General features: G+C 41.3%; 1 protein-coding gene across 1 annotated transcript in view; it reads left to right on the top strand.

Moving 5' to 3' along the window:
• Window positions 1–19777, top strand: part of trpm3 (transient receptor potential cation channel, subfamily M, member 3) — a 211401-nt gene that overhangs the window by 92222 nt on the left and 99402 nt on the right. The window contains exons 2-6 of the mRNA XM_039012744.1: window positions 6286–6365; window positions 12370–12571; window positions 13015–13228; window positions 14255–14379; window positions 14880–15051. Of these exons, the coding sequence (XP_038868672.1) occupies window positions 6286–6365; window positions 12370–12571; window positions 13015–13228; window positions 14255–14379; window positions 14880–15051 (793 nt within the window). The remainder of the gene's footprint in view (window positions 1–6285; window positions 6366–12369; window positions 12572–13014; window positions 13229–14254; window positions 14380–14879; window positions 15052–19777) is intronic.

Here is a 19777-nt window from a genome sequence, read left to right on the forward strand (position 1 = left end):
ACCCCCCAGCACGCTGGCAGATTCCCCCAAGCCACGGATGTGCCCCCGAGACAACTGCTCAGTCCACAGACACCACACAAAAATAACCATGTCCAACGTATTCCAAAATGAAACACGTCGCTAAGCCTAACAGGGGAAAAATGCTATAGCTCCGGGTAGTAAGAGTCACTACCCTTCACAAATCTCCCACTGAAGTACTCAGCCGATTGTACTCACCTCCTCGGACCGATGTCCCAACAGCGAGTAGAGCAAGAGTTTCCAGCCTGGGCAGGGGCCTGGAAACGAACCAATATACTCTCTCCAACGCAGCACACAACCAACTATCCACTGCAGTGGCAAGTTTACCAAACAAACAAAGGCAACCAGTACTGGGCACCAAACATTACAACTCAAACAAGCTGTATCAAAAGATAAAACAAGAATTCAGACATTAACAGAATTCTCAAACATTAACTCCACGTTTTCTCCCAAACACAACACACATACTAGTAAGCCCAACGACACTAGTATTAGTCCTTCATAATGCTATACGCCAAAATGTCTAGTAACCAACCTTATGATCCTGGACAAGCCCCCACTTGTCACGAACCGGCTCAAAGCCTGTAACAAAAAGGGAAACAACGTGGAGATAAAGAATAACTAAATATATTTATTAACTGAAGTAAAGTAAATACAATTAACCTGTTTGGGGTGCAGCCCGACACCGGTACACTTATGACAACATCCAGCTCAAGTGCAGGGCGCGAAATTCAAAAGACATTTTTTTTTAAATATTTAACTTTCACACATTAACAAGTCCAATACAGCATATGAAAGGTACACATCTTGTGAATCCAGCCAACATGTCCGATTTTTAAAATGTTTTACAGGGAAGACACAATATGTAAATCTATTAGCTAACCACGTTAGCAAAAGACACCACTTTTCTTACTCCATCAGTTTTTTACTCCATCAGTAGCTATCACAAATTCGACCAAATAAAGATATAAATAGCCACTAACCAAGAAACAACTTCATCAGATGACAGTCTGATAACATATTTATTGTATAGCATATGTTTTGTTCGAAAAATTTGCATATTTCAGGTATAAATCATAGTTTACATTTCAGCTACAATCAGAAATTGCACCGAAAGCAGCCATAATATTTACAGACACCAACGTCAAATACCTAATTACTCATCATAAAACATTTCTGAAAAATACATAGTGTACAGCAATTGAAAGACAGGCATCTTGTGATTCCAGACAATATTTCCGATTTATCAAGTGTTTTACAGCGAAAACACAATATAGCGTTATATTAGCGTAGCCACAATAGCCAGAAACACTTGGGCGCCGACGACCAGTTCACATGCACGACAGATATTAGAAATAGCATCATAAAATGTTTCTTACTTTTGGTGATCTTCCGTCAGAATGTTGGACAAGGTGTCCTTTGTCCAGAACAGTCGTTGTTTGGATCTGGAACGGCAAATTTCCCTCTTGATTTAGCATGGGCACTTGCCAAGTGGCACGGATCTCTCCAACGTCAACAAAGTCAGAGAACGGAACACGGCAAAACTCCCGAAAAAATTTCAATAATCTGATTAAACTATATTGAAAAAACATACTTTACGATGATATGGTCACATGTATCAAATAAAATCTAAACCGGAGATGTTAGTCGTCCATAACGACAGCTAAACAGAAGGCAAATCCATGTCCCCTTTCGCGCGCTCCAGAAACAGGAAATGGACGGTCACGTCATACAAAGAGCTTTAATTCCACCTCAGACCAAGATAAACACGAAATTTCTTCTCTCACCGCCTCTTGACAACCAGGGGAAGGTGTATGAAGTGTACGTAGACTCTTACGTGTCATGCCCATGTATAGGCAGGAAGTTGAACAGAGCATCGATTTCTGACATTCCACTTCCTGGTCAGGAAATGTGCTGCAGAATGAGTTCTGTTTCACTCAGAGAAATAATTCAAACGGTTTTAGAAACTAGAGAGTGTTTTCTATCCAATAGTAATAATAATATGCATATTGTACGAGCAAGAATTGAGTACGAGGCCGTTTAAATTGGGCACGATTTTCCCCCAAAGTGAAAACAGCGCCCTCTGTCCTCAACAGGTTTTAAGGGCTTGTAAGTATGCATTTCACTGTAAGTTCTACACCTGTTTTATTCGGCCCATGTGACAAATACAATTGGATTTGATTTGGCTAGCACAGCAAATAACGACAGAGCTAGCGTGATGTGAAGGTAGAGAAAGGTCAGCTTATCTTGTTAGCCAGCTAGATCGATACATTTCTCTCATGACAGCGAACGATATAACTGAAATAAATGTAGCTAGTATACGAGTCCAGTGTTTGACGGCCACATTGTTTACATGAAAAGTTAGCTAGCAGCAGTAATTACCCCACTATCAACCCCTCTCTCCCTCTTCACCATCCTGTCTCGCCTAGCTCTCCATCTTCTTCCTCCAAAAGGCAACTATATTTTACCCAGATGTATTGCCTTCATAGTTTCAATTAAGAAACGTACTGTAGTTTTAATTAACCGCTAGCTTGTGCTATGCATGTATTATCGACTTCACGTTACAAGGCCATGTTACAAGTGGTTGGTTTACATATAGTAAAGCTAGACTATAATACAAATGCTGGTGCCTACACCTAGTGGTGATAACTTTGAACTGCATATTAATTACACCAGGATGACGCAACATGAAGCAAACAAATTGCAACTTTATTTCAAGCAACATGTATTTAGAAATTAAATCAAATAACCTTCAAATATTAATTTCTGCACACCCTCATGATTGCTATTTGCTAATGATGTCTATCTCCTGTGCATGTCATCCTTAAGGCCTACCTTCATTACAAGGCTTGCACTAATCCATTTCATGATGGAATGTACAGTAGCTGTAAAAGTCAAATCTTGTATCCTTCAACATGGTTAGCCTCCTTAATTGTCTAATGAAAAAGGAAAAACCCACACACGGATCTTTCCAGTATCAGCATTTTATTTTCTTATAAGTTATTACAAGTGCATTGGACTTGCCCACGAGGCCAATACTAATCCCATCATATGTCTGCATTGAACATGCATGCCATAAATAATCTCACATCCACTGTAGTCAAAACGGTAGAACACGGATAGTGGAGGCAAGAGAAATACCCTGGAGAGTGACCACAGTGAAGGCCATGTACAAAGTTCCATCCCTGTATGGCTGACCGGTCCGGGACGCAAACCCTAATCAAATGACACGTGTAGCTAGCATGCCAACCACTGGAGAAGGAGAACAGTGAGTGTAGCAGAATGAATCAAATCGGTGCAAAATTGCAGGAGGGTATCCTTAAATAGTTTTGATATTAAAATCTAGATACATTCATAAGACAGGTGGAGACACAACTTCAAGTCTCAGGGGGATGACATCACATCACAGTGGCTACTAAAACTCACCTGCAACTCACCTCTGCTACAGTCGCACCCCTTTCACCTCCTCCTACGCCACCGAAAGTATCTCAGCCTCCGACTGTGTGATCTGAGTCAATGTAGCAGAATGAAATACCCATAAAATGCATTCTGTGGGTGCTAGATTGACTCAATTCACAAAGAGCCCTGCTGGTTGCTGAGGTTGATGCGGAGAAGGAGAAGGTCAGTGAGTGTAGCCGAGGGGTGAGTGTGTAGCACGTGAGCTACTTGGCAGGTTAGTGCTAGGCTCTATCTCAATTCATCCTCGATTCCTCTCCTCACCTCCTTCTAAATACCCATTGGAGAAAAAGGTCAGAGTGGAGGGACCTTGTACCTTCTCCAATATAGTTGCGATACAATACATGTGAGGAGATAGAATGTGAGTAATCAAGGAAAGACAGTGAGACAAAGCTCTAGTAGCTATTGTCCGGTGATGTCAACTGCCCTGAGATCTAAAGTACTGTTATCCTAGCTCAACCAAGATCATGCTTTTGGTAGGATAATGGATGCTGCTTTGTGAGTATGAAGTGCTGTTGTGGACAGGGGTTGCATCCTAGGTCAGCCGTACAGGGATTGTTACACCCCCACCAATGATCAAGGACTTCAGCTGCAGCACAAATTTGTGACAAACAAATAAACAGACAAATAGGGAATGTTTAATGACCAACAAATACACGATACTTAGATCAAAGAATCAACACTTTATTTAATAAAATACAAAGAATGCATATGTAAATGATTATTGGGTTTACTCCAAAAGAAGATATGATTGAATAGTTAAATGAATAGTGTGTAATATAAATAATAAGCATAAGCATAATGTCAGGGCTGGGCTGGAACGGATACCTGTACACCAAGTAACTAGATCTCTAGGAGCAAGGTTGGCCATGCATATTCTAGGTCTATCCGTTGTTACTTTTAACATAATTTCTGTAGTCCTACAACCAATTCTAAGAGTAAACCAATAGCATTTATAACCCATTGGAGATATACTCTTCAGTCTCTCCAGGATTTGGGACTTTCTTTGGGACCTTCATCTGCAGAAATTAGACCAGAACTTGCTTCATTATTCTCAAGTGATATAATATTTCATATTTCATTGCAATTGTGTTTTTGTATTGTCATAGTTCTCTCTTTGGGTCTGGAAATCTAATCATTAGCTACCTAGCTTAGATCAAGCTAACGTTTGTGTATTTTTTTTATTTTTAAATTGGAACGCTGTCTATCATATTTACATGTAGCTAACTGTCACGTTCGTTATAAGGATCGGACCAAGGCGCAGCGTGATATGCGTACATTCTTATTTATTAAAAGAATGAAACACTGAACAAACTAACAAAATAACAAAACGTGAAGCTATACAAACGAGTGCTGACAGGCAACTACACATAGACAAGATCCCACAACAGAAAGTGGGAAACAGAGCTGCCTAAATATGATCCCCAATCAGAGACAACGATAAACAGCTGTCTCTGATTGGGAAACATATCAGGCCAACATAGAAATACAAAACCCCTAGACCTACCACAACCCTAGACATACAAAACCCTAGACATACAAAACCCTAGACATACAACACTAGAGTACCCACCCTAGTCACACCCTGACCTAACCAAAATATATAGAAAACAGAGATATCTAAGGTCAGGGCGTGACACTAACTAGCTACACATCCTACTGGCGCAGCCACATCCTGCTGCTAACGTTACTATCCATGCAGGAAATGCACCCCGTTGTGATGCTTCTTTGGTAAATATATAAACTTACATTTTCAAAAATAGATTAGTCCCCAGACATAAAGACCATCCCACCCGCGAATACTATGGTAATTTTGACCTTGAGAAACAACTAGACCAAGTTAGCTAGCTAGCTGTTTACAGCCGCAACGGAACAGCTGTTGTTTACAAACTCATCAGAAGTTCTTTGGGGTTCCAGTGTTCACTTCCGCTACTCCTCAAAAAGCTGTTTAAAAAGGTATATTGTCAGTGACGGATCCCAGTCCAGTGCTGTTGTTGTAGCTCTCTCCCTCAGACCCTGCAGTAGACATGACAGCAGCATCCCACCGACACACACGTTTCTTTCCATTGGCTGTCAGTTATGCTATAATACCATGGAAATTAGGAAATGTTCCATATTTATGGACTCCACAGGAGCAGGATGAAGAACTGCTCATATCTAATACATTCAAACAGAATTTACTGCCTGGGTGCACAGACCATCCACTTACTCTCTACACTTTATCTCAATGGGGAAAAGCCTGTGTCGATAAACTATATAAAATCTTTGCATTTGAGTGTGTGTTAGTTTGCATGGATGAGTTTGTGAGTTAAAAATACAAGTGCATGTAAGTGTAAGCTTGCGTTTTGCTATACTGCGGTGTGCGCGTGCGTGCAAATGTTTGATAGTCATTTCCAACGCTTGGTTTTAAGACATCAAATATGCATCTTAAATCGTCGATAGCAGATAGGAGACCTGAGGCTATGTGGTTTATATATATGCACTTCAAATTCTGCAAGAGCTAGCTACCTGGTCCTTGAAGAGAATGTGTCTGTAAGACTTACTAAATCCCCTAGGTATTGTGAAGCTTAATATGGTGATCCTCCCACCCACTCTAATGAAGTGCTTTGTCACTTGGTAGAGACATGCCTCTCCTCCTCCCAGGTAATGAGTTGGGCTCAGACTCGCACTGAGGGTTTAGCTTGGTACTAGCTGCTTGCATGCCTCTTGATGTGGCACCTGTAATGCTCTAGCCTCACTCTCTCACGTTAAGAATCCTGTTGTTTGCGTTTGAGGGACGAAGTGACTGAGCGTCTTCTCTTCTCTCTACAGGCACAGAAATCGTGGATAGAACGAGCCTTCAGCAAGAGAGAATGTGTTCATATCATAGTGAGCGCCAAAGACCCCCATAGGTAAGTGAGTTTTAGAATACAATTTTGTCATCCAATGTGAATGGGAAATGATATTATTTACATCCTCCCAGACACCATACATGGCACAGTTGATCAGCGGCGGCCACTGATTGGCAGAATACCTGGGGCACGAGATGGTTGTTGTCTACAATGCAGCATGACAGAAATATGTCAAGTTTTCAAACTAACGGTAGTTTCTTTGAGAAGATATATAAAGTGATCTGTGCATTTGACAGCATAAATACACCTATTTCACGTTTGCATAATAAAACCGAATGACCACTATTGCAATACAATAATCGAAAACACATTTTCTAACTGGGGATAGCTAGCTAACATAAAGTCGCAAAGCATGATGCACTAGCCAGTTAATAAACATATTTCTGAGTTAGTTAGATATGAGTTTAAAATACTTTATATTTTCTAACTATCTAGCAAGCTAGATCCTGCTTGATTTGCTCTATCAGATGGCACTAAAGTAAAAAGTAAATTTGTAATTAACTTGTAAATAAATAATCTTAACAGTCATAGGAGCCTGGGCCTTGAGCAAGCTAGATAGCTATAGCCTATGGCATAATTCAAACTATTTTTCTATATTTCTCAAAATTACTGTAGCTGATTCATTAATTTGTTCATGCTTTGTGATACACCCGGTTTTATTCTGGTTTTGTCCACACAACTTGTCACCTACAGTAGAACCTGAATCAGGGTGAAACTACAAAATTGGCCATGTTTTTTTCAATACCAGATCCATGATGAGAAAGGTCTTGCTAGTGTATCCCTCTATCCTACCACTCTTGTTAGATGTAGTTGTCCGGTTTATCAAGGCCCAGGCTCCTATGACTGTTAAGATTATTTATTTACAAGTTAATTACAAATTTACTTTTTGCTTTAGTGCCATCTGATAGAGCAAATTTAGTCATGTCTAGGTTCCCATCTTCAACCTAGAGTCACGTGCGGAAGTAAGCCATCTGGCGCGAGAGACTGATTGGGACGAGACTAGAGCACAGCCCCAGAAGTTCTGACTAAACGCACATTTGACCGCCCCAGGACGGTCCATTTCTTTGTGCTATTATAAATTATGCCATAGGCAGTTCCCCCTTATGGCAACACAATCCAAGCAATGCTTGCACAGAGGCGGAACTGTCGCTGCTGGCAGTCACTGAGGGGCAGAGTAGTAAATAACTGAACAGCTTGTTTTGAACAATACATTTTTCAAACTTTTATGAGCATTTAACACAACGACAGTCCATCATTACTTTAAGACATGAAGGTCAGTCAATCTGGAAAATTTCAAGATCTTTGAAAGTTTCCTCAAGTGCAGTCACAAAAATCATCAAGCGCTAATTGAAATGCATTCCAGGTGACTACCTCATGTATCTGGTTGAGAGAATGCCAAGAGTGTGCAAAACTGTCATAAAAGGCAAAGGGTGGCTACTTCAAAGAATATCAAATATTAAATACATTTTGATTTGTTTAACGCTTTTTTGGATACTACATGATTCTATATATGTTATTCCCTAATGTTGATGTCTTCACTATTATTCTACAATGTATAAAATAGTAAAAATAAAGAAAACCATTGAATGAGTATATATATATACTGTATACAGTGCATTCGGAAATTATTCAGACCTTTTAACTTTTTCCACATTTTGCTAAGTTCTAAAATTGATTACATAATTGTTTTATCTTATCCATCTACACACGATACCCCATAACGACAGAGCAAAAAACGTTTTTTATAAATGTTTGCATATGTATTACAAATAAAAAACAGAAATATCTTATTTACATACGTATTCACACCATTTGCTACTGTATGAGACTCGAAATTGAGCTCAGGTGCATCCTGTTTCCATTCATCATCCTTGAGATGTTTCTACAACTTGATTTGGGTCCACCTGTGGTAACAAAATTGACACACCCCTCTCTCTATAAGGTCCCACAGTTGACAGTGCATGTCAGAGCAAAAACTATGAGCATGAAGGAATTGTCCGTAGAGCTCCGAGACATTATTGTATCGAGGCACAGATCTGGGGAAGGGTACCAAAACAATTCTGCAACATTGAAGGTCCCCAAGAACACAGTGGCCTCCATCATTCTTAAATGGGAGAAGTTTGGAACCACCAAGACTCTTCCTAGAGCTGGCCACCCAACCAAATTGAGCAAGCGGGAGAGAAGGGCCTTGGTCAGGGAGGTGACCAAGAACCTGATGGTCATTCTGACAGAGCTCCAGAGTTCCTCTGTGGACATGGGAGAATCTTCCAGAAGGACAACCATCTCTACAGCACTCCACCGATCAGGCCTTTATGGTATAGTGGCCAGACAGAAGTCACTCCTCAGTAAAAGGCACATGACAGCCTGCTTGGAGTTTTTCAAAAGGCACCTAAAGGTCTCTCAGACCATGAGAAACAAGATTGTCTGGTCTGATGAAACCAAGATGAAACTATTTGGCCTGAATGCCAAGCGTTACTTCTGGGGTAAACCTGGCACAATCCCTATGGTGAAGCATGTAGGAGGCAGCATCATGCTGTAGGGATGTTCTTCAGAGGCAGGGACTGGGAGACTAGTCAGGATCGAGGGAAAGATGAACAGAGCAAAGTACAGAGAGATACTTGATGAAAACCTGCTCCAGAGCGCTCAGGACCTCAGACTGGGGCGAAGGTTCACCTTCCAACAGGAAAACAACCCTAAGCACACAACCAAGACAACGCAGGAGTGGCTTCGGGACAAGTCTCTGAATGTCCTTGAGTCCACAAGCTTCCCACAATAAGTTGGGTGAATTTTGGCCCATTCCTACTGACAAAGCTGGTGTAACTGAGTCAGGTTTGTAGGCCTCCTTGCTCGCACACGCTTTTTCAGTTCTGCCAACAAATTTTCTATAGGATTGAGGTTAGGGCTTTGTGATGGCCACTCCAATACCTTGACTTTGTTGTCCTTAAGCCATTTTGCCATAACTTTGGAAGTATGCTTGGGGTCATTGTCCATTTGGAAGACCCATTTGCGACCAAGCTTTAACTTACTGACTGATGTCTTGAGTTGTTGTTTCAATATATCCTCATAATTCTCCTACCTCATGATGCCATCTATTTTGTGAAATGCACCAGTCCCTCCTACAACATGATGCTGCCACCCCCGTGGTTCACGGTTGGGATGGTGTTCTTCGGCTTGCAAGCCTCCACCCTTTTTACTCCAAACATAATGATGGTCATGTTACGATAATTATGTTCTCAATGTTCATAACCCAAATCAATTAAACTACTCAGTCTGCAACCCAGAATTTGTAAGATACTGGTTGAATGAAACAGACGGAGGCCCAGCTATGATAGTCAAAATGTTTATTCACGGGCGCGCTCCTTCGTTGTACAAAACCATTCATTTTATACTAGCTCCTTAGGCACATAATTTTGCACACAAACAGTAGATGTCATACGCACATACATACACACGAACAGTAGGTATCCTACACACATACTGTATCAATACCCAGCCGACAAAGATTAGGGAGACCGTGAGAAGCACTCCCTGCCCTCTCCCAAATCTCTGTGGCCCCTAGCCAAGGTCGGCACCGAATCTTGCTCAGACAGTCTGTGTTTAAGACACTATAGAGACATATTGTAAAGATATATTGTTTTACCCTAATTCTGACTAAAACTACACACATCATTTATTATAATTTTACTGACTAAGACTACACACATCATTAATAATAATTTGATGATTCTAATGTATTTCACTGATGATTCTAATCAATTACATACAATTATATAGTTTCAGTGTGGAATATTCTAATCATTCATTTAAACATATAAATTCCATCAACAGGTCATTATGGCCAAACAGTTCTATTATTGTTTCATCAGACCAGAGGACATTTCTCCAAAAAAGTACTAGCTTTGTCCCCATGTGCAGTTGCAAACCGTAGTCTGGCGTTTTTATGGCGGTTTTGGAGCAGTGGCTTCTTCCTTGTTGAGCGGCCTTTCAGGTTATGTCGATATAGGACTCGTTTTACTGTGGATATAGATAATTGTGTACCTGTTTCCTCCAGCATCTTCACAAGGTCCTTTGCTGTTGTTCTGGGATTGATTTGCACTCTTCGCACCAAAGTACGTTCATCTCTAGGAGACAGAACGCCTCTCCTTCCTGAGCGGTATGACGGCTGCGCGGCCCCATGGTGTTTATACTTGCATACTATTGTTTGTACAGATGAACGTGGTACCTTAAGCCGTTTGGAAATTGCTCCCAAGGATGAACCAGACTTGTGGACGTCTACAATTTTTGGGGGGCTGATTTCTTTTGATTTTCCCATGATGTCAAGCACAGGTACAGGTACACCTCCAATTGACTCAAATTATGTCAATTAGCCTATTAGAAGCTTCTAAAGCCATGACATCATTTTCTGGAATTTTCCAAGCTGTTTAAAGGCACAGTCAACTTAGTGTGTGTAAACTTCTGACCCACTGGAGTTGAGATACAGTGAATTATAAGTGAAATAATCTGTCTGTAAACAATTGTTGAAAAAATTACTTGTGTCCTGCATAAGTAGATGTCCTAACCGACTTGCCAAAACTATAGTTTGTTAACAAGAAATCTGTGGAGTGGTTGAAAAACGAGTTTTAATGACTCCAACCTAAGTGTATGTAAACTTCTGACTTCAACTGTATATATATATATGTATATATACACTACCGTTCAAAAGTTTGGGGTCACTTAGAAATGTCCTTGTTTTTGTCTATTAAAATGATATCAAATTTGTCAGAAATACAGTGTAGATGATGGCAGCATCTGCTTTTCTTTTTTCTTTGTTTCATGTCTATTTATTATTAAATCCTCACCCTGTACTTGCTTCCTGTCTCCCAGCGTTTGTCATCTCAAGACCGTTACAAAGGGTTATTCAAAGGTTCTGCTATGGGAACAGTTGAAGAACCCTTTTAGGTTCTAAATAGCACATTTTCTTCTAAGTGGATGTGATATGTCACTCTAGTGAATGAGAGGTGTATCTCTAAAGGATGTAATTAAATGTTTGTTTCAATGAATCCATAATGAAGCCATATGTTCTGCCTAAGTGGGCATTCAGAACAAACATAATAAGCACACACAATAAAATGTTGTGAATCACCAAAATCACAATTTCTAGGGAGTTACATCACACTGAAATAAAGCATGCAGTCTGCAGAATGTAGTACAGAATTTGAAAAAGCTGACGCCCCCCCTCTATCGCTGTCAAATGGTATTATGGAAATGTGGACTACTGCTATCGCTCCAGGTGACAGATGGAGAGGAAACTGCCTGACTCGAGCACCACCCACACATCACACTAGAAGCTACTGTTTGTAAGCTTTGGAGGAAAAATGTTGGTGCTCCAGGATCAAATTGTTACTTTTACATCTGTAAAAACCGAGTCGACGACGTGCAGGTGGATAGAAATGTTTTTATTTTATCTCAGGCCGGCGCTTACATCATCTCAGAATTAAGTTTCCAGTTGTCTGCTTTCAGAGGCTCCTGTCTGGACCTGTCACATTTCAACTCCATTTATGTCCTTTGCATATGACCATTGACCACTAGTATGTCTAATGGCTACATTAAATGGTTTAACAGATGTGTAGGAAGGAGAGAGAGTCTGCTGCATGGGGTTTGTGTGGACAGCCTTTGAAATCTGTTCTCTCATAGTAGAAGAAAGGGAACTTTCCCCAGATGTCACTTCCTCCTCCCCAGCTCTAGTGCACATCTGGGGTCTGTTCAGAAGGATGCAACACGTTCAGAGAGAAATGTATTATGTAGAACAATCCTGAATGTCCGATATGTAGAATACGGGAATCATGTCAGCTCTATTCATGACATTTCTATCGGCAATGTTCAGAATGTTTCACTTCACCTCTGAGTTAGACGAGGAGAGTGAGGAGGAAGACGAGGAGGTTGGGAAGGAAGATGAAGAGGAGGAGAGTGAGGAAGAGGAAGCCGGCTCCTGCTCTGACTACCTGTCCACCTGTTCCCTCCTCAGGTGCTGCTGCGGCCGTCTGATTGGTCAGCACGTTGGCCTGCCCCCCGGCATCTCCTCCAGTCAGAATGATAAGGCGGAGCGTCTGGTTAAGAATGACAGCCTATCGGAGAAATGGTCTATCAGCAAACACACCCAGCTCAGCCCCACCGACGCCTTCGGAACCATCGAGTTCCAGGGAGGGGGCCACTCTAACAAAGCCATGGTGACCACTTTATACATGGGATTGAATGATATAACATTGCTTTACATAGACATAGGATTGATAGATAAATAAGGACATATTCACATTAGCATTATCTATAGACAGATAGGGCCTATCTACATGACTGCAGACAGATTTCTTGATGAGAGTTAAAATAATCAGATTCCAATGAGCTTATTAAATGTATGTAATCAAATGTTTTGAACAGCTTTATTGTGCTCTCTCATTTTAATCTATATGTTACATTGATTCAATACCAACAAAATGACACCTATTGGTTGTTTGATTATATTATATCAGACATTTCTTTATATTCTGTTTCACAAATATTTGTCTCATGTACAAGAAAATGCACTGTGATAGGAAAAGATTCAAGACAAAAAAAGTGAGGAGACTTTAACATCAAACATACAAATTAATTTCATTCGTGTGTTCATTTGCAGTATGTGCGTGTGTCCTATGACACCAAACCAGAACTCCTGCTGCACCTTATGACTAAGGAGTGGCAGCTGGACCTTCCCAAGCTGCTCATCTCAGTGCATGGGGGCCTGCAGAACTTTGAGCTGCAGCCCAAACTCAAACAGGTCTTTGGCAAGGGCCTCATCAAGGCTGCCATGACAACGGGAGCCTGGATCTTCACTGGCGGGGTCAACACAGGTGGGCTGGGTGGGTGGAGGAATAAACCAGGCCCACTTAGCGGGCTGATAACAACCACGTGCTGTGTCGTTGTTACCCATTAACCCTATGCTTCTGTTTGTCGCTGCTCTTGTTTTGTGTTAATCATCGAAAAAACTCAGCTTAACCCTAATGCTTACCCTAACCTTAACTGTAGCTGCAACATTACATTTGGGTGTAATCTCGCTGGCGAGTGGTCACCTCAAAGGGTCACTGCGTATATGGGAAAGGTTATCAACAGAAAGAGAAGAGAGACAGGTGTGTCAGAAACGAGAGAGAGGGGCAGAGATTGGATATAGAAGAGACAGAATGGGGGAAGACAAGATGGCGAGAAACCGAAGAAATAGGAAAGAAAAAGACAGGAGGGTGAAAAATGTATGGAGAGGAGGACTTCGGGCACAGAAAGAAGTGAATAGTGAGTGTCAGGCAGAGGGTTGAAATGAGATAATAATAATTGATTGGATTTATATAGTACTTTTCTACCAACTGAGGTACACATAGCGCTTTACATACAGAGTAGGGGAAACTCACCTCATCCACCACCAATGTGTGGCACCCACCTGGGTGATGCATGGTGACCCTCCAGGCGTGACTGGGGGGCGATAGAGGGGGAGAGAGTTTGAGAGAAAGGGGGGGGGGGGGGGCTGATATACACAGTACCTGTCTGTCGCTCTGTGTCTGGGTGCTGTGTTAATGTCTGACTTTATCTTTTAGTAGTGGGTGTGTCATTTATTTAAGATCAGTCTATGTATCAATAATGGCAGAATGCCTCTCTTTCTTAATCTCTCTGTCTAAAACACATACACATAAAACTCTCTCACTCACATGTACAATCTATTATCTCTCTCATGTCACACACACACACACACACACACACACACACACACACACACACACACACACACACACACACACACACACACACACACACACACACACACACACACACACATATACACTCTCTCTCTCTCCCCCTCTCTCTGTCACATATCACAAACATACACTCAGGGGTGATCCGGCATGTGGGTGATGCGCTGAAGGACCATGCCTCTAAATCCCGGGGGAAGATCTGCACTATCGGCATTGCCCCCTGGGGCATTGTGGAGAACCAGGAGGACCTGGTGGGAAAAGACGTAAGTTACAGTGTGTGTGTGTGAGTGAATGCTTGCAAGCGTGTGTGTGAGTGCATGTGTGAGTGCATTCATACATGTGTGCCCATACTGTATTTGTGTGTGGGTGTGTGTGTGGACGTGCTATTTCTAGGGGGTTTAGGGTTAAGGTTAGAATTACATTAATGGTTAGGGTTAGGAGCTAGGGTTAGGAGCTAGGATCAGGGTTAGGGTTAAGGTTAGGTTTTTGGGTTAAGGTTAGGGTTAGGGTTAAGGGAAAATAGGATTTTGAATGGGACTGAATTGAGTGTCCCCACAAGGTTAGCTGTACAAGACTGTGTGTGCGTGTGCATGTGTGTATGTGCCTTCTACTGTATTTCTGTGTGTATGGGTGTTTCGATCTCAAGCACTACACCCAGGATGCAGTTGACCAGAGACTATATATTGTCTTTGACAGTTTATTTTCTAAACATGCTGAGTAAGTGGAACGTGTTGATGATGAATACTTTGTCGTGGTCCAACAGGTGGTCCGACCGTATCAGACCATGTCCAACCCGCTGAGCAAGCTGACTGTGCTCAACAGCCTGCACTCCCATTTCATCCTGGCCGATAATGGGACAACAGGGAAGTACGGTGCTGAGGTCAGACTGCGTAGACAGCTAGAGAAACACATCTCCTTGCAGAAAATCAACACACGTGAGTGGAGCCTGCCCCTGTAAATCACAGCAAGATCCAATGACAGGCTTAAAAATAAACAAAAAGATACCTGCACAGTGCACACTGTATAAATGATGACCTCCCAACGTTACTGTATTCACCTATGGGAGAGTGTTTTAATAAAATATTGTGCAAGTATTTTCAGCTATTTTCATATTCCCTAAGTAATTTACACTGCATCTGTTAAATCTGCTGGATGTTGGTACTCTAGTACGACCCAATGACAGGCTCGTTCATGTAGACAAACTGGTCAATATTTCCTATTCATATTCATGCTGGTATTCTGTCAGATTTAGCCTCAGGTAATTCTCTTCAAAAGGCTTTGAAACTGGCCCTCTCTATCTTGGAGATTTTTACCCTCAACCAAGTATTTAATCACCTGACATAGGTCATCATCGCCTCAACTGAAGCCAGTAATCCTCCCTTTCTACTTCTTCTAGTGTGTGTGTGTGTGCATGTGTGCGTGTGTGTGTGTGTTTGAGAGAGCAAGAAAACCTCAGCAAACAGTCAAAATAGTTCTGTGTTTCACGGATTCAGAGCTTGTATGTACGTACATGTACACAACACAGCCACTGCTGGTGTTGAGAGTACAATATACTTTTTCAAATGATCTCTTAGTGATGGATACAGTTAAATATCGGGACATTATTTTTTACAATATATCTCAATATTATTTTTGAGCTAGTCGGCTGTGCCTGTGCAAAAACAAAATAATTGTTCCTTCTCTTGTTCTCCGTCTTAAAAAAAAATGGTGAGCCAATATGTTTTCAGCACTTTTATTTCCATGACGACTCGTTTTCTCATGGCTCTTGCTTATCCCTCTGCAGCAGACATATAGTAAGTAATATGTTTGGCACATCATCGCAATACAATTGCAGTATCGAATCGCAATTCGTATGGAATCATGATACTTAAAGAATTGCAATATATATTGTATTGGCACCTCAGTATTGTGATAATATCAAATAGTGACATCCCTGGTAATTCTCAGCCCTAATATCTGTCTATTTGTTAGCGTATCCTCCACAACTGCATTATTTCTGAAGAAGGATTGTGAGCTTGTCTATGTGAGGCCCTTGTCACATCACATTCTCCTACTTGAATTTCCAACGTATTATGGAGCCTGAGAACCACGTTTATTTGCATAAATATAAAATGCACACCTCGTTGCCGCCACTCTTAAAATAGACTTCTCAATCATTTGAAATAGAGCAAATCCAGAAATGAACCTGCTTCTGAAAACTGTATTTTTAATCAGTTATTTTAACCAAATTCCTGCTATGATTGATTGTACCTGTCGGCTGGTTTTATCAACAAATCCCTGTTTTCATTTATGACTATTTAAGTGTTCTATGCTCATGAAGAATTTATATTTCCCATTTTGCACAGTATACCTTATGGAAATACTGCTATATCCTATGATATGATTGCTATCCCCCAAATGTTCATGTAATTTATGTCCATAACAGTTCATTGGTTCCTCGGTAGCCCTATCCTGTTTTATCAAACTGATACGTTTGCAGTCTTTTCTAATAATGCTGAACTTACTCTCAGTCTGTTTAGTACTCAGTCATCCAAACTCCTTCATGTCTCCACCTTGAACCTAATGGCTCCTTACAATGTCCTGTATAACCTACCATGTTCTGCACCATACACTACAATCACTTTATGTGATATGACATTGTTTTATCAGTATATACATGAATGTGTCAACATTTTTCACATATGAAGATACAACCCCTTTTTGCCATGTTTGTGACCATTCAACAATGACCTCTTGACCTGTTTTACACTTTTTAAATGTCCATGAATGGTTACACAGACTATCTGCATTGGCCCTGTCTTGCACTACTCTATGCACACTCACACAACTATATATACACACTATATATACACTCACTCACACACACTTACCTGACACTCTTACACAAAACACACACACAAGAATACACTTTCACACTTCACACTTTCACACTCATATGCTGCTGCCACTGTTCTTTATTCTTACTCTTATTATCAATTCTCAAGGCCAGGTTATACTTGGTCTCAGCGATGTAAAGTACTTAAGTAAAAATACTTTAAAGTACTACTTAAGTATTTTTTTCAGGTATCTGTACTTACCTATTTAAATGTATATATACACATTTTCCCTGACACCCAAAAGTACTCGTAACATTTTGAATGCTTAGCAAAAGAGAAAAATGGTCAAATTCACACACTTATTATCACATTTAGGTAAGACCCAGATGCAGACAGTGTAGAAGTAACAAGAGTTTATTACAACAACAAGGGCAGGCAAACGACAGGTCAAGACAGGCAGTGGTCAATAATCCAGAAAGGGAGTAAAGTGTCCAGAACAGCAGGCAGTCTCAGGGTCAGGGCAGACAGGGGTCAATAATCCAGAACGGTGGGGTACGGTACAAAATAGCAGGCGGTCTCAGGGTCAGGGCAGGCAGAACGGTCATAACCGGGAAGGATTAGAAAACAGAAGCAGGAAAACAGTCAGGAGCAGGGAAGCAAACACTGGTAGGTTTTACGAACAAAACTAACTGGCAACAGACAAACAGAGATCACAGGTATAAATACACAGGGGATAATGGGGAAGATGGGCGACACCTGGAGGGGGGTGGAGACAATCACAAAGACAGGTGAAACAGATCAGGGTGTGACACTTATCAAGAAAAAATCCCTGGTCATCCCTACTGCATCTGATCTGGAGGACTCACTAAACACAAATGCTTCATTTGTAAATGACGTCTGAGTGTTGGAGTGTGCCCCTGGCTATCTGTAATTTTAAAAAACAAGAAAATCGTGCCGTCTGGTTTGCTTAATATAAGGAATTTGAAATTACTTTTGATAGTTAAGTATATTTAAAACCCAATACTTTTAGACTTTTACTCAAGTAGTATTTTCCTGTGTGACTTTCACTTCTACTTGAGTAATTTTCTATTAAGGTATCTTTACTTTTACTCAAGTATGACAACTGGGTACTTTTTCCACCACTGCTTGGACTAACAACATGACTTTGACAATTAGAGTGTCGCTGCTCAAAACATAATTTAATTTATACCCCAGTTGAATGTCTGTAGACCGTCGCTACGACTGTCAGTTTCCTTGTCGCACAGACATGAAAAAAGTTCAAGTCTCTGCGACTGTCGCAACGTCTGTTGTCGTGGTTACCAGACTGCCATAGCAACCACTTCAAATCCTCCTGTGACGCAGATGATGCAGGAGTTCTAAAATTCTCAGATAGAATTGCCTACTTTAATTTTGGCACACTGTGGCAGTAAGCTATTTTCTGTAAGTTTGCCATTATCTTGTAAATAATTATGTTGTTGTGGGTTTATTTTCCTTTAATAATGAATTAAAAGTAGCTAAAGTTAAGACGTTGTCAGCTATACTCTGGTCATTATTTGAACTGGCTAGCCAGTTAGCTAGCTAGTTAATTAACTAGCTAACAACAAACCAAAACATTGTTTTTAGAATACTGCCTTTAGTTGCATGGGTTGCTAGGTTGACATTTACTGAATACATTTTTAAACGGATAAGTTTATTGGTGTAAAAATAGAGAAGGTATGCTATTTGGAGCACCGGACTGCTGTCATGCTGTCGTTTTGTGTTTATTTTTCAAAACGAAAACAACAAGTTTGATGTCGGACGACAATAGAATGTTCATGATGTCGCAGCGACAATTGTCTACAGACACGTTGCTAGACGGACTGTAAACCAGCCTTTACTTCTACCTTTATCTACCTCAAATACCTTGTACCCCTGTACATTGATCTGGTATGGGTACTCCCTGTGTATAGCTTCATTCTTGTGTATAGCTTCATTCTTGTGTATCGCTTCATTCTTGTGTAGTGCTGGGGGAGTTTGGTTATTAAATAACTAATTGTCCGACATCGGTTCCATTACTTGAATTCCAATTAGTATTGTTTTTTTGTGTGAGCCAAACAGGCTATTTCTCTAGAGAGAAATCAAATAATTAGCGTGGTACGTGTTCATGATTTTTAATAACACTGAACACTAGAACAAAAAACAACAAAACGGAACAAACGAAACAGTCCTGTCTGGTACAGACACAGAGACAGAAAACAACTACCCACAAAACCAACATGGAAAACGGCAACCTAAATAGGCTCCCCAATCAGAGACAACGAGAAACAGCTGTCTCTGATTGGGAACCAACTCTGGCCACCATAAACCTACAAACCCCTAGACCCTACAAAATCCCCATAGACAAACAAAAACCCTAGACAAGACAAAAACCCTAGACAATACAAAAACTAAATAAACCACCCTTGTCACACCCTGACCTAACCAAAAAAACAAAGAATATTAAAGAAATATAACTAAAGTCAGGGCGTGACAGTACCCCCCCCTCCCCAAAGGTGCGGACTCCGGCCGCAAAACCTAAAGATATAGGGGAGGGTCTAGGTGGGCATCTATCCGCGGGACGTGGACCGCTCCACCTTAGTCTTGGCCCACTTAGGTGGCGCCTCTGGAGCGGGGACCCTCGCCGCCGACCCCGGACTGGGGACCCTCGCAGCGGACCCCAAACAGGAGGGCGACTCTGGCGGCTCCGGACAGGAGGGAGACTCTGGCGGCTCCGGACAGGAGGGAGACTCTGGCGGCTCCGGGCTGGAGGGAGACTCTGGCGGCTCCGGGCTGGAGGGAGACTCTGGCGGCTCCGGGCTGGAGGGAG

Source organism: Salvelinus namaycush, chromosome 18 (assembly GCF_016432855.1).
Source record: "Salvelinus namaycush isolate Seneca chromosome 18, SaNama_1.0, whole genome shotgun sequence".
NCBI lineage: Eukaryota > Metazoa > Chordata > Actinopteri > Salmoniformes > Salmonidae > Salvelinus > Salvelinus namaycush.